General features: G+C 39.6%; 1 protein-coding gene across 2 annotated transcripts in view; it reads right to left on the bottom strand.

The window, feature by feature from the left end:
- The window catches only part of LOC142983259 (protein Wnt-7b-like), a 104,368-nt gene that overhangs the window by 3,397 nt on the left and 86,988 nt on the right, over positions 1-13,983 (bottom strand). The window contains exons 4-6 of one of the 2 annotated variants that reach the window (XM_076130179.1): positions 13,388-13,485; positions 3,410-3,521; positions 2,916-3,081 (exon numbers count right to left, since the gene is read on the bottom strand). In XM_076130179.1, the coding sequence (XP_075986294.1) occupies positions 2,916-3,081; positions 3,410-3,521; positions 13,388-13,485 (376 nt within the window). The remainder of the gene's footprint in view (positions 1-2,915; positions 3,082-3,409; positions 3,522-13,387; positions 13,486-13,983) is intronic. The other variant, XM_076130180.1, reaches the window with a different exon arrangement.

Below are 13,983 nucleotides of genomic sequence, written 5' to 3'. Positions count from 1 at the left end.
CGCGAATGTGCTGTGTAATGACACGTTGCGTACAGTTCTCACCGAACATCACAGCCGTGTGTGTGCGTGTGTGTGTGTGTGTGTATGTGTGTGTGTGTGTGTGCACGGAATGTTACCTAATTACACCTGCCGGCTAATGACGTATTATTGTCCGGTCATTACGACCCGACGCACCGACGCTACCAATATGAATGAGTGCAGCGAACAGAACGCATTACTGTCAAATACAGTTGATACAATACACAGATCGTAGGAGAATGCCTGTTAGTTTAGTGTTAGGACACGACGCGGCGACGACGCCTCATTTCGCAACTCGGACAAACATAATATTATAATATGGTAAATAAGAAAAGCCGTATGTACTGTGAAAATCATGTAGTTGTAGCAAGATGACTCGTCATCGTGATGTACATTATATACATATACGTGATGGCTTGGAAACGTAGACACAAATATGAGTACCTAACACATTAAGATGATACGTTTTCAGAACAGTTGTAAAAAAATGAAAGCATTTCTATGAATTAAATACAAGATTTGTAAATGTGTAAAGTGCTCCAAGTACTTTTTAAATTAATTATTGAAATTAAGCAAATTAAGAAACCATTTTTTGGAAACATTCCTCGCGCACCGTCTTGTAGTACTTTAGCATAACTCCAGCTTAAGCCTGAGGTCCGAGTTATGAGCGTATCCCTTATTACTAAGGTATGATCTCAATTAGGCAAGGTTCGAGCGCTTGGTTTCTGGCTTGGTTCAGTGTTCACGGTAATTTGTAGCACGATGTTGTGTGTGTATGTAATGTGTGGCTGGAGGCGAACATTCGTTCACGACGATGTACGAGGAGATGTGAGGGGGAGGAGGTCGGCCACAGTCGCCGATACACTCGATACACTAATGAGTGAGTGATGAGAACGCTGTTATGTAGATTATTGTAGATAGCAACCTCTTCGAGCCTCTACCTTCTTTGTAATCATCACTCTTGCGGAGGAAGTTGGTACACTAAGTAAAATAAGTTGGGAATACTTAAATTAGTTTGTGATTCCTTATCAAAGTAGCTATGGTCAATCGGGCAAATCAATGCTTTTGATGCATATTGTTGCATGTTGAGAGCGGCATACGGATGTTTAACTTAACAAATGATGGTTTTGGAATTTCCTTGGAGCTCTGGGATCTACTTAATTCAATTTTATTTCATTGTTCCAACTGACTTTATCAATCATATTTCACATATGAACACAGTATGTCTGCGTCCTATTGCGTACATAAAGTGCCTGCGGTAATGTCGGCGTTTGTCCATCGATTCGCAGACGATTAGATGTTCGATAAACTGTCAGTTTGGCGGCAACACCGTCCAACACCGTCCTGTACCGCATTGTACTGAGCAATACAACCAGTTTGTACCAACTCACCATAATATCACAACACGAGCATTGTCCACTGTCCGCCATCACGACTTTCCCGCTGCTTTGAATACCGGCCCTTCACGAGACGCCTCTAACGATACATCATTACAATCGATGCCTTCGTAGATAGTATTATCATAAACGTGAATATAATATTGTTTGTTACGATATCACGAGTTGATAACAGAGGGCTTCTAATATTATAATAACATTCAAATATTGTATTCAAGAAGTAACTTACATCAGCGAAGCTGACTATATATAGTACATGACTTCTATAATTTTCTTCAAAAGAATTCTGACTACACGACAATAGACGTTTTCTTTCAATCCATCATTTACTAAAATAAAGGTCTCCCTTGGCCCAGCAGTGGGAGTAAATGAGTAATCAGTGTGGGAGGTGTTAGGCCATGACTCCTCAACGCAGCCAAGTGCGGGTTGGCAACTCATCACATTGATTTGATAAAATTGTTACGTTCTGGATTCGATAAGACAATGCTCTACTGTCGGTACTGTTGAGTATCGAGAGTTTGACATTTAGAATGTACTGCCAAAATAGTTCTTACAGATCCCGGTAGAGGCGCTGATCAGATTTTTGTTGAAAATTACTCGACAGCTAGCCGGTTGTCGGTAGTCGATAATAGTAGAGAATCGAGTCAATGCAGCTAATGTCTCATCATGTACAACAGTGGATAGCTAGTCAAAGTGCGTGAACGTTAATGAACCGAGTGGATGTGGTGTGGATGGTATGTCGGTGTCGGTGTGAGGCGGCGCGCGCTCTCTTGTTCTTTCTTTACACGTAATTATATAGTGACGTGTCGTGTTGACATGTTGTCATTATTATGTCGAAAGTTGACAACGTGTTGACGACAAACACCGTTGCTTATTAAACATGATAAAATTATTACTTACGTTACTAGTTGTCAACAATACATGCTTCTCTCATGCGTACTACATATACCTACTTGTCTCATTGATCAGACAACGTTTCATTATTTTCTAGGAAGCTACTCAGATAAGTGAGTCTTCTATTGCAAGAATTTTAACTACTGGTTAACAACACACTACACTACAAGTTTAGTAAGCAAAGACAAACTAAACATCTACAAGCTCAAGGTATGAACAGGAGTTAATAAGAATTGAAGGAACTTGATTGTGATTGCAAGTCGTTACTTCCTTCACTGTCAACCGGAACACAATTAAATCATCTATTTTTTTAGGTTTAGGTAGAAAATTAAATGATTCTCTGGTCTTCTTCCGCCTACAGGAATATCTTTTTAAACAACACTCCGGCACTCGGCCATAATAATTCCAATTTCTATAGGCTTTTCTGGATGGAGCCTGACACGAATCAACTGATGTGACAGTGACGAATTCAGAGGCTCTTGGCATCTGGAGCTTTTTAGGCTCGTTGCTAGGAGATGTGGGACTTGAAGTAGAAGGGTGCAGGTGGTGGGTATGATGCGGTACATGCGGTACATGCGATGCGTGCGATGAGAGTGATGGTGGTACCTCGCTCACCTTGCGGCCGACGCGGTTGTTGTGCAGGTTCATGAGCGCGCGCGCGTCGCGCTCCAGCTCGCGCGCGTCCAGGAAGCGCCGCGCCGTGCGCGCGCCCCACGCGCCCGACCCGCACCCGCCCCACTCGAACTGATCCGCCGTCGACGAGCCGCGCCGACTGCGCACAAACATACAACATACACATGAGATACACATGAGGAATTCAAACTGTTAGGGGTGGTTTTAAACCGTTTACTCCAAAGCCTCAGATTCCAATCCAAAGAAAGTTGGACAAACTGCTTGAAATTCGATTTGATCAGTGTTGTATCAGAGTTTAAATCAAGGGAGCAAGCTCAAATGGTACATTTACCAATTATTCCGAACCAACATGTGTCAAATTCAGGTGGGATAACATTGACAATAGTTGTTTATTCGTGTTTTTTGAAGCCTTTTACTTGTAAAGGTGTATTTTTAAAGTCTTATCTCAAGAAGGAAGGAACACTGACCGGTTGGCAGTACACTGGCAGGCGGGCAGGTCTCCGCGCGCGCAGGCGGCGCTGAGCGCGTGCGTCACGCCCGCCGACGTGATCGCGTACGTGAACGCCGCCTCGCGACTCGCTGCAACAACAACAACAACACAGCAGTTAGCGGAAATATGTAACGCCACTGAAGATGTAACAAAAAAAGAAATTAAACTAAATGTGGATGTCCTAAGTTCATGGAACTAAGAGACTGTCATCCGGCCAGTAGCGCAATTCTCTATATATCACTATCGAAAAAGCAGCAGAGAATCGAGCTATAGACCTTGTCAAGGCCGTGAAAACCAAATCTGGTCAATTTCAAAAGACATTCGTTGAGAGCTGGCGATTAATCAAGCTTTTGCACGAGATATGACGTATTCCTCCATGATGATAAATCTGGTGGATTTGACCTGGTGCTAACGCTTGCATGTCAAAGATTAGACACGAGCACACATTCTAGCTAAACTCTTTGTCTATCGACACAATAGTAGCATAATAGTAGTAGGTATAGAATGATTGTAGTGAGTCTGTACAAATGTGTGATTCGTGTCGGAGTATCACAACGAGGTGTCAGTTAAAGTGGCTTCATTACGAACCCCGCCGGCTGTTCACTTATTTATTTAACAACACTCATTACAGCGGGACATTGCGCTATTTGGTAACACCGTGACCCGACAACAATATGCCTAGGGCAATTGATAGTTTCAGCTGATTCATTTTGGCTCAAGGTTTGTCTTAATGCTAATTCTTGAGGAACCCTAAAGACAGATTGCCAACACAAATAAACTAGATTAGAAAGGACTAACAATTATCATAGTTAAAGAATCTAATTTTCTGCCATCTTGAAAATCCTGTTTATTCTTAGATGAAGTTCGGCCCTGTCTCAGTTTGCCAAGTAAAATTGCATTAATTTGTACAATCCATTGAAAGTCCATCAGAGTGTTGGCAAATGTATGGTCAGTAATAGTCAGTATTGAGGCATTAGGCACATTAGCATATCGTGGTGGGACGCTGAGTGACGTGCGCTGTCGGCCGACTGTCCGCCGACGTGCCCGCGACATGCGGCCGACACTCGCGCATACATTAACTTCGCGGTGTTAGATGTAGGAGCCGTGCAGCAATGCGGGTGTTGCACTGATATGATAACGTGTAACATGTTAAGCTGTGTCTACACAATACGAACCAAGCATGAGTGGAGCGCGAGCCGAGCACAAGTTTCTTCTAAAACGCGCTCGTTCGAGGCTCTTAAGTCAGTCCACATTACACTAATTTGTAGACGCAGCTTTAGAACGCTTGTAATGTAGGGGATAGATAGAGCTGCTTGTTTGTAAAAAATAGTACCTGCGGCGTCCGTTGAAGGCGCTGAATATAACCTCATAAAAAATTCTGAATACATAGCCGGTTGCCGATAGTGGTAGAAAATCTCGTTACTGTGATCTACCGATAAGTTAATGTATTCAAACACGAGACACTTCGCTAATGTATTGATAACTATTGAAAAATAAAGACGTTATACTAGAGTACAGTAGCAGTACAGACAATCAGTCGTCGTTATTGAAAGGTATGCCGTAGAATCAAATTACTAGTAGCCCGATTCTCTACTGCCGACAACCGGCTGGCTATCGAGAAATTTTACACGAAGATCTGATCAGCGCCTCTCGCGGGCTCCGTAATAACTATTTTGACAGTAGATTTTAAATGTCAAACTCTCGAAACTCGAAAGTACCGACTGTAGAGAATTGCGTATACTTTTATAAATCAAGATAAAAAGTAAGCAATCAACTTTACTTAGCTGTTTAACGGCAGCGATTGTAATATAGTCCATATACAGAGAACGTTATGTCCTTATCTGCGAGCTCCAGTTTACGTGAGTATTGTGACTAACAATGTGCAATGAGAGCTTGTCGTATTGTTTGAACACTTTCTACCAAATAACCTGTTACATTACAACTCGTTAATGTAACTGGTAAATTTAGGTAAGTGGTATATTGTATTAAGTAACCGGATTAACGTTCTTTATAAAACACATATACTTAACGTACACGAATATTTTAAACAACCCATATAAAAAGAAAACTATACTAATATTATAAATGCGAAAGTTGGTCTGTTACGCTTTTGAAAAGCATGTATAAAAGGAGATAGTTTTAAGAATCGGGACTGAGCGTCGGCTCCTTCTTAAATCAAGTAAGAAGGGAAAATGAGGACAGAATGTTTGTATTCGAATGAAGCTACGCGACCCACCTAGTATATTATTAAAATAATGTCATTTATTCTGAACCTACACTTGTGTTATTTTGTCCCACCTTCAATTGCTCTAATAGCCAATAGTTTATTTGCTCAGAGAGTCATTAGTCAGCGCTATGGCCGGCGGCGCTTCTCACAGTCGCACGCAGTCGCACGCGGTCGCACGCGGTAATGCCGACTGTGATTGCAGAGCGCGCGCGACTATTGACTAGTATCGACGTATTACCACGCACTGATATATACTTACTGTCAATTGAATACGACTGCAGACAAATAACCCGGTATTTGTGCTGCGTTTCCGCCACCGATGGACTGAAGGATGCGTTCCAATGTACTAACAGATTCATTCAGAGTTTGATTCTGACTAAATAATTTCTATAGCACCAACCTTACATTGATTAAGTTGCAGGGTACTAATAGGCTGTCAAATGTGATAATGAAGATCCGATTGTCAGTTGAATCAGTACATTTGATCTCTGATTGATTTCAGTAATCTCCTCCCTCTTTGAAAACTTGTGCGGTTCGAGTACTTTCTTGTTTAAAAATTCAATGCATGGTGAAAATATCAGGCCTGCTACTTACATATTCGGTTCAGCACAGTCGGTTTGGTAATATTTTTCGAACAGAAAAACCGACTCCACCCACTAGTTCGGCTTGTGCCGATCGGGTTCATCTACACAAATTCGGTTCTCCTGCCCGATTGCCGAACCGAATATGTGCGTAGCAAGCCTAAGCTTCAGTTTCTCAGCTGCCAAACACAGTCCCGATGTAAAAGCAGCCTTATACGTCAGTAATAGTCAGAGATTGCAAACAAACCATCACGGAGCAGTAATGAGTAGTCATTTGAAATGAAACGCACTGCGCTCCGAGTGACCATGAGATGTGTTATTTAATTGCGAACAGATACTACTAATGATTGAGTGCGGGTTCACTCACGTAAATGCAGGTTGTATGCGGTCTCTGAAGTTACTTTTAACTGCTATTAGAGAATACTGGGCGTTCTAGTTGTTGTTTTGAAATTTTGAAATGCACCGGCAGATATGAGAACAAAGACACTGTACATTATAATCGTTCGATTCCTCTGAAATGAATCTTCGATCGATTTCAGCACGAAAATAAAAACAACGCTTATCATCTATCTATAATAGATCAAAACAAGATTAAGAACATAAAAAACCTCTCATCAGAATTAGCATTTTTATCTCAGCTGCCATCAGAGCGATTAGCAATTAATAAAATTATCTAGATTACACTCGTACAATCTGTATCACATGTAAATACAAAAAAAGTGAGGCAACAGTTTGACACGGGTGTTAATCAACACACACTGATGTAAAACATCGGAGACACGATCATAAACGTCACATCGCACACTGAGTGTCAGTGTCAACACCCACACTTGCACTGACACCGACACCGGAGTGTCAGTGTCAATGTCACGACGCACGGGTCACACACCGCGCGATGTCTGACACTATGTTGTGACACTTGTTGTCACATCTGACATTTACTACGTCACTATTGTTTATGGTCGCATCACTTCGCTGATGTTAGGGCTGTCACAAATTGGGCTTTCCAAGTATTTCAACTGTTAGATTTATCTATTGGTGTTTTAGTCTATTATGTTTTTGGAGAAGATGATAATAAGGTTCTTGTAGTAAAGTTACAAATAAAATAAATCAGATCTTAATTTTGTTATCAGACATTCCTTTTTAGTGGTTTCACATAAATCTTGTAAGAAAAGTCAAGGATTTCTCTATCGTAGATAAAAATAAAGTATAGAATTAGCTCATTTGGTTACATAAGAACGTTGTTGATATATGTAGTTATGTAATTAGTGAGTATATCGAGCGAGTGTCAGACAGCAGAGACAAGTGGTGGACAGTGGTGTATTTATGAGCGTTATCGCGACGGGTTCACGTGTCGCCGGCGACCGGCTCCTCGCCTCGCACTCCTCACACCTGTCAGATACGACTCGCATCAATTAATGGACATTACAAAAAGTAAATACGAATCAATACCTGTATGTTTGTATGTGTAGTTGTTTAGTTGACGCGGACTGTACCGGACTGAACCACAAACATGCCGTGACGCGAGATAAGCCTCTTTATATCATACGATGCGATACCGATTTTAGTAACAGCCAGTAGAATTGATTTTCAGGTGTTCCATATAAAATCAATACTAATGATCAGTATTGATAGAAGAAGTATAAGTATTTTCAGATTAATGTCAGCGAAAATTTTATCAAAGGGAAATTAATGCCCAAGGTATCTACTAAGAGAGAGTAAGGAGACTATCGAGACGACTATCGCTGTAGAGTAAGTACTGTTGCAGGGTAAGGAACAATTATACATTGATTGAGCAAGTATTGGTTCAAGGAATTTGAAAGTTGCAATAATTGTTTAAAATCCACGATCAACAATAAAAGCTTTACAAATCTGTAGCTGGCGCGCCATTAGTCACGATCTAATTAAATTTAATTCAGCAGTATATAAGGGAGCTAATTGCGGCACCCACGGTACTGGGCATACTGTGCATAGTGTACGTGCACATGAAGGCATAAAGTTTCAGCGCACAATAACTCTGGCGCTAAGTGAAACGTCTAATTGGCGTCACAAGCCGCCGCCGCGACAATAAAGCAGCCGCCCACCGGCTGCGACTAGTCGCCATGACTAGTCGCACGTAGTGAGCGCGACTAGTCGTTATCCGGTAGAGCGCGCTCGTCAATTAGCTGCTCAGTATAAATCACATCGCGTCGATGTAGGTGTACGCTAGGGCTGCCACGTGCTCTAGAATTGGTCCATTCAAATATAATTTAAGAGAGATTAAATTTGAGAGATTTTTATTTAGAGTATAACTTAAACGACCTCTCCAAAAGGTACCAATTCAAATACCTAAGACTAGTCTACAACTATATAACAACATTTAGTTACTTAGTTAAATTACATCCTAATTTTAAACAAAGTAAGTACGTATATTTTTGCGTAATAATCTACTCTTATACTATCAGCGCATTATGAATCGAGAAGTAGTTACATTTTGTAAAGCTCTGAAATTTTCATGGTCTAAGCCTCAGCCCTGTATGGTAATCTGGAATCCGTGTTGGCGCGCGCGCACTTTTATTTGCGTTTCTATCATGTCACTGTGAGGTTGCTATAAGCACTCAGTTTATGGAAACTCTAGCCAGCTTTATATTTCATTGATACATCACGATCTTAACTTAGGAAGCATGTTATAACGTGGCTCTACGTAACTTTAAGGTTCTGTAAAATTGCTAACACCCGGTTTTCGAGGTACATAAGTGGTAATTTACCAATTCAATATCGTTCAATCTCATTTAAAAAAACGCTATTGAATAGATAAACTATCACAAAATGTACTCAGAAACCGGGGGTTAGTCTGGTTAAAAAAAAACGAAAAATCTAAGAAATAATTATTTTTTGAAAATGCGTTCCTAGATGGAAAGCCGCAATAAGCGACCCAGAAGACCCTGGCGCGATGGCGTGGGACAAGGCAATTAGGAATTTAAAAAAAACTTTGGTATAAAAGAGTTTGTAATTTGTATTATTTTAAAAGTCAAAAGTTAAGTTATCAAGCAGCCATCCATCATTTATGTTTGCTTCTGTTAAAGCGACTAATATGAATAAATTCACAAATTATCATTCCTTATCTCTGCGCTAATACTCGTACACTCAACATTTATATTTATTTACTACAATATTATTTAGTGATTTATTGTCAATGCTTTTATTACAAAGCTAGTTTCTGCTCCCGGCTTTCTCTGCAGGCTTACATATAGATAGAGGCGATAAACAAGTGCATGTTTTTTAGTAGCTTAGTCAAAAATTTTAAGACCGTCCTGTATAGATATGCAAGGTGCAAAAATAAAACTTATTTTTTTTTGGAAAACATGTTTAAATAATTTGTGACTGCTGGGTCTCCTGGGTTTGATTCTAAATCGATTAAAATCTACTATTAATATTTACGTGCTTTGGTCTGCGCAGCCCTGTAGGAAAAAGCCATGATTTCGTGTATGTATGTAATATTTATAAGAACTGCTTGACCAGCTGTTAAAAAGTTTAGTACATACTTACTTAATACATTTATGGTAATGAAATATGTTTCGTTAATGATAATTATAACGTTCGACTCAAAAAACGCAAAAATACTAATACATTTATAAAATCCTATCTTATCAAGACACACAATTAATAAACATTTTTTGTTGCACAACACCGCGCGGGCATTAGCATAATATTGAAATATATTCATTTGTATCAGTTAAAGGCAATATCTCAAGATATCGATCAGAGAGTACGAATAATGATTGTTTGTGCGACAATTATTGCGATACGCATTAATATTCAATTATTCGCGGCGGTCGTTGACCCCACACTGACGCGGACTACGACTGACCACTGTACCGCCTAGACGAGAGCTAGACAAAAGCCTTAATACCTTATCTATATGGATTATATGGAATAATTCTAGCGATTTGAAACATTAGTGTCACTGATAATAATATTAAGTTGTATTGAACTGAATGTGTGAATAAATCTCTCAGAGATATACATAAATGCGAAAAGTTTGTTTGTAATTATATTAATGTTTGTTTCGCATTCACGTTAAGGTTACGACACCAAACCAAGGAAATACGAACTCAGAAAACTTCTTCGTACATCTTCTAAATATAAAAAAAAAATTGGTAACGCCAAGATACCATCGGATCCCTTTCACCATCCAGTCACCTTACATTATACGATAGGATTGTGGCTCCTTTGCTTCTACTTATGGAATGTCTCTAGCTAGCCACCGATTAGGCTATTCTTTTCTAGAGAGCCACTTCTTACAAGGATATAAAAGTGATATCACATATACATATACATAGGACGTAAGTACAACAATGTATTCAGTTGTTTACTCCACGACGCACCCCGAGGCACGAGGATATACAGCCATCAGGGGAGGAGCGGAACACGACGCCATACATACACACCTTCATACACAGTCATACACAGTCATACACGCGGTATTCGCACGTTACTTATCATACATAGGTGATCGGTTCGTTTTATGGCAAGCTCGTGGTGCTCGTGTATCGTCGTAATTATGCCGCCCCGTATTAATGTACTGGTGTAAGCAAACAGACAAACATCCACAAACGATTAATAACTATTTATTTACTATTTAAAAGGTTACTGTTTTTAGGGTTCCGTAACTAAAAGTAAAAACGGGACCTTATTACTAAGCCGCCGCTGTCTGTCCGTTCGTCCGTTTGTACACCGATCTGCCTTTTTTCAGGTTGATACAGTCTGTAAACGTAATAGTTAGATGCTGAAATTTTTACAATTTATGTATTTCCGTTATATCAACAACTGCTATATCAACAAATACTAAAAATTAAAGAAAACATATATTAAGGGAGCTCCCCATACAGTAAACGTGTGTGTTATTAGTATTTTTCTTTTATTTATAATCTGGTACGGAACCTCTCTTGCGCGATTGCTACTCGCACTGGGCCGGTTTTTTCTTTGGCATAATTTATAAAACAACTCAGATCCTCCTTTTCCTGATCAATATTAATAAATAGGATTTCTTATAATACTATTCCGTAAATCACATTATATTAATTTGATACACGACAATTATTTTAAGACAGTGCAGCATTTATTACGAAGAAAATTAGTATTTTCTACTGTAGTTGCTGAAGCTAAAAGCTTTCGAAGGTGATTGTACCTCTAGTTTGCTTGCTTAAACATCTAGAGTTTATTATGCGAAATAAGTTCAGGAAAATCTAAGCAATTGGTAATTAATCTATTCACAATCTTTATGTGATATTTATTGAGGATGTAAAGCACCATATTATTTACACCACTATTGGCACGAATCACTCGTCATGTAACCCGCGGGCACAATTGAATCACATAGCAAAAAAACCCTTTTAACTAAACATATAATTAGTAATATCAATAGAAGCAATAGTCTCATGTATCAGGTATATAATTACAGTGATGATAAAGTAAGTGATCACGTACTCGAGTGCTCGCCGACAACTCGGTGCGTGATTAATGTGTACCTCGCACAGGTGTACGGTTGTATAGTTGTACGCCGGTGTACAATAAGACTTAATATTAATTAATATTGTTCTAGTAGGCCAGGGGGGAAACTATTAATCAATTTGCTAATAAGCGTTTAGATTTCACTGTAAAGTCGACGATAGATACACGTGCGATAGAGTACGCAAAATGATGGGCGATATTTTTCTAAATACTCTACGTATGTAAAGACCGATGTCCGCGGACGTCAACATAGAAGTGTAAGGAACAAAGTAAGCCTATGGCTGCTTCAAGATGTCAATAGACAAAAAGAGCTTCGAGGTTCTTAAAAGTATTCATATTTTGACTGAAAAATTAATGACCTTTTGAAGCAACATACATCCCAGAGTAAATTCTTAAACAGACCGATTGGTATCTCCAATCAGCGCCCGTGGCCACTTTCAAAAGAAGAATTTTTCAGAGTTATCGTCGTTTATATCGCCTTTATTATACTTTTAGTCCAGAAATGTGCTTTGGTATCGACTAGTGTAATGCTATCTTTACAAGGTAGCTATACACACACGGTAGTGTTAGTTCCACCGTTAATCATGAATCTAATAGTTAAAGCGCACCTCGGAGAGCAGAGCAGCACAAATGCACCAGTATTCAAGTATTGCGAACACGTCACGCACATAATATTGATGGTGTTGAGGCCGAAGACCACTGCAGAACGCATCTATTGTACCATCTATGTGGGTCACTATTAAATGTACGCTCTCTGGGAGTCGCGTGTTAATGGCTTTTGTGACTAATCGATTTATTAACAACATCTGTAAACCTATTGAAATTGAAACACGCTGTTATGTTAGAGAATATGGGAAATCCAAAATAGTATAACTTTGGTTCAATCTACGAGAGCAAAAATCGTTTTTCTCGTTTTCTATTCAGATGATGGATCCTTAGACCCGTTATTTTAGAACCTCGACAATAGGGCTTCTTATGAAAAAAATATTAGTTCAATCACATTGATCGGTTACACAGTTATTATTACCTTAATGTGTGTTATTTGTGTTAGGCTAGACGATGTGTAAGTACCGGAACGTCTAGATGACGGATTATCTGCAATAACGTTGTTGTCTCACCGACTCTATCATATTTGTGATCGCTGAAGCTTGAAGGTTACAAGGACATGTCTCGCCAAATCAATGCATATCAATGTCTCCGACATGAATTGAAAGTCAAATGAAGAACACGTAATAAAAACAGTTATTCGTAAGGTCAGCACCCTTACGTTAAATCCAATCCCGGTTGTAATGAACCATAACAAGCTCATAACTAGCAACGTTAGTAGTAAGTTATAGAGTCCACATACAAATGTTGATCAACCAATAGAATCACGCCGGGGACATGCGGCCTTCCTCCCAAATAAAGTCATCAACATATCGTCGATATTAAAAAGTTTTAACTACTTCGTGTAAAATTGGATCGTATGCAGATGTGGTGTAATTCAATCTAGGTACCCGTATTTGAACTATCTCTGACAACAACTTCGGCAACTTTAGTGTGTAGATTCCTTCAAACATTAAAAAAATGGGAATTATATCGATTTCCCTGACATGATATTGAAGGAAATAACTAGGAAAGTCTACAAGTGTAGGGTGTGTATGGTCTCCCTCACCAAGCGGCATGACGTGTCCGAAGTGGTGCGAGTCGCCGACGCCGGAGCAGTTCCAGCGGCGCCCCGCCAGCTGCACGCGGCACTCCGCGTACGCCATCCTACAACACGACACAACATAGGACAATACAGCTGTAGAAGAATATACTGCTACAATCATGAAGACATTTTAAAATACAGCTAATTAGAACCATAGTGTTAATCACTAGTATCCAAGTTTGTGCGTTGGCGTTAGCTTATTTAGGTTTAAATCATACTTTTGTGCTTTTTTGCAATTCGTTAACATTTGCAGGTGCAGTTCAAAGTATAATTTTAACATGACTTTAGAAAGCTGTAGCATTTTCAGACATTATCTTTAAAAATCGATAATTTTGAGTACTGATCTCAATAAGTGACCCATACATGGGTTTCCCACATCACTGTCTACATTGTTCACCTCCAATTACTAAAATTGCTATGATTGTCGCACTCATGTTAAGTAATAGTCGTTCTGTGTGTGGTATAATGTGTGACGCGATAATTGATTGTGTGCCCCCGAACCGCCGAACATGGCAGACTGTAACGGTGCTCCGCTCAGATACGGTAACTAATTGTACGCC

Source organism: Anticarsia gemmatalis, chromosome 23, assembly GCF_050436995.1.
Source record: "Anticarsia gemmatalis isolate Benzon Research Colony breed Stoneville strain chromosome 23, ilAntGemm2 primary, whole genome shotgun sequence".
Lineage (NCBI taxonomy): Eukaryota > Metazoa > Arthropoda > Insecta > Lepidoptera > Erebidae > Anticarsia > Anticarsia gemmatalis.
This window is presented reverse-complemented; position numbering and strand designations above follow the sequence as displayed.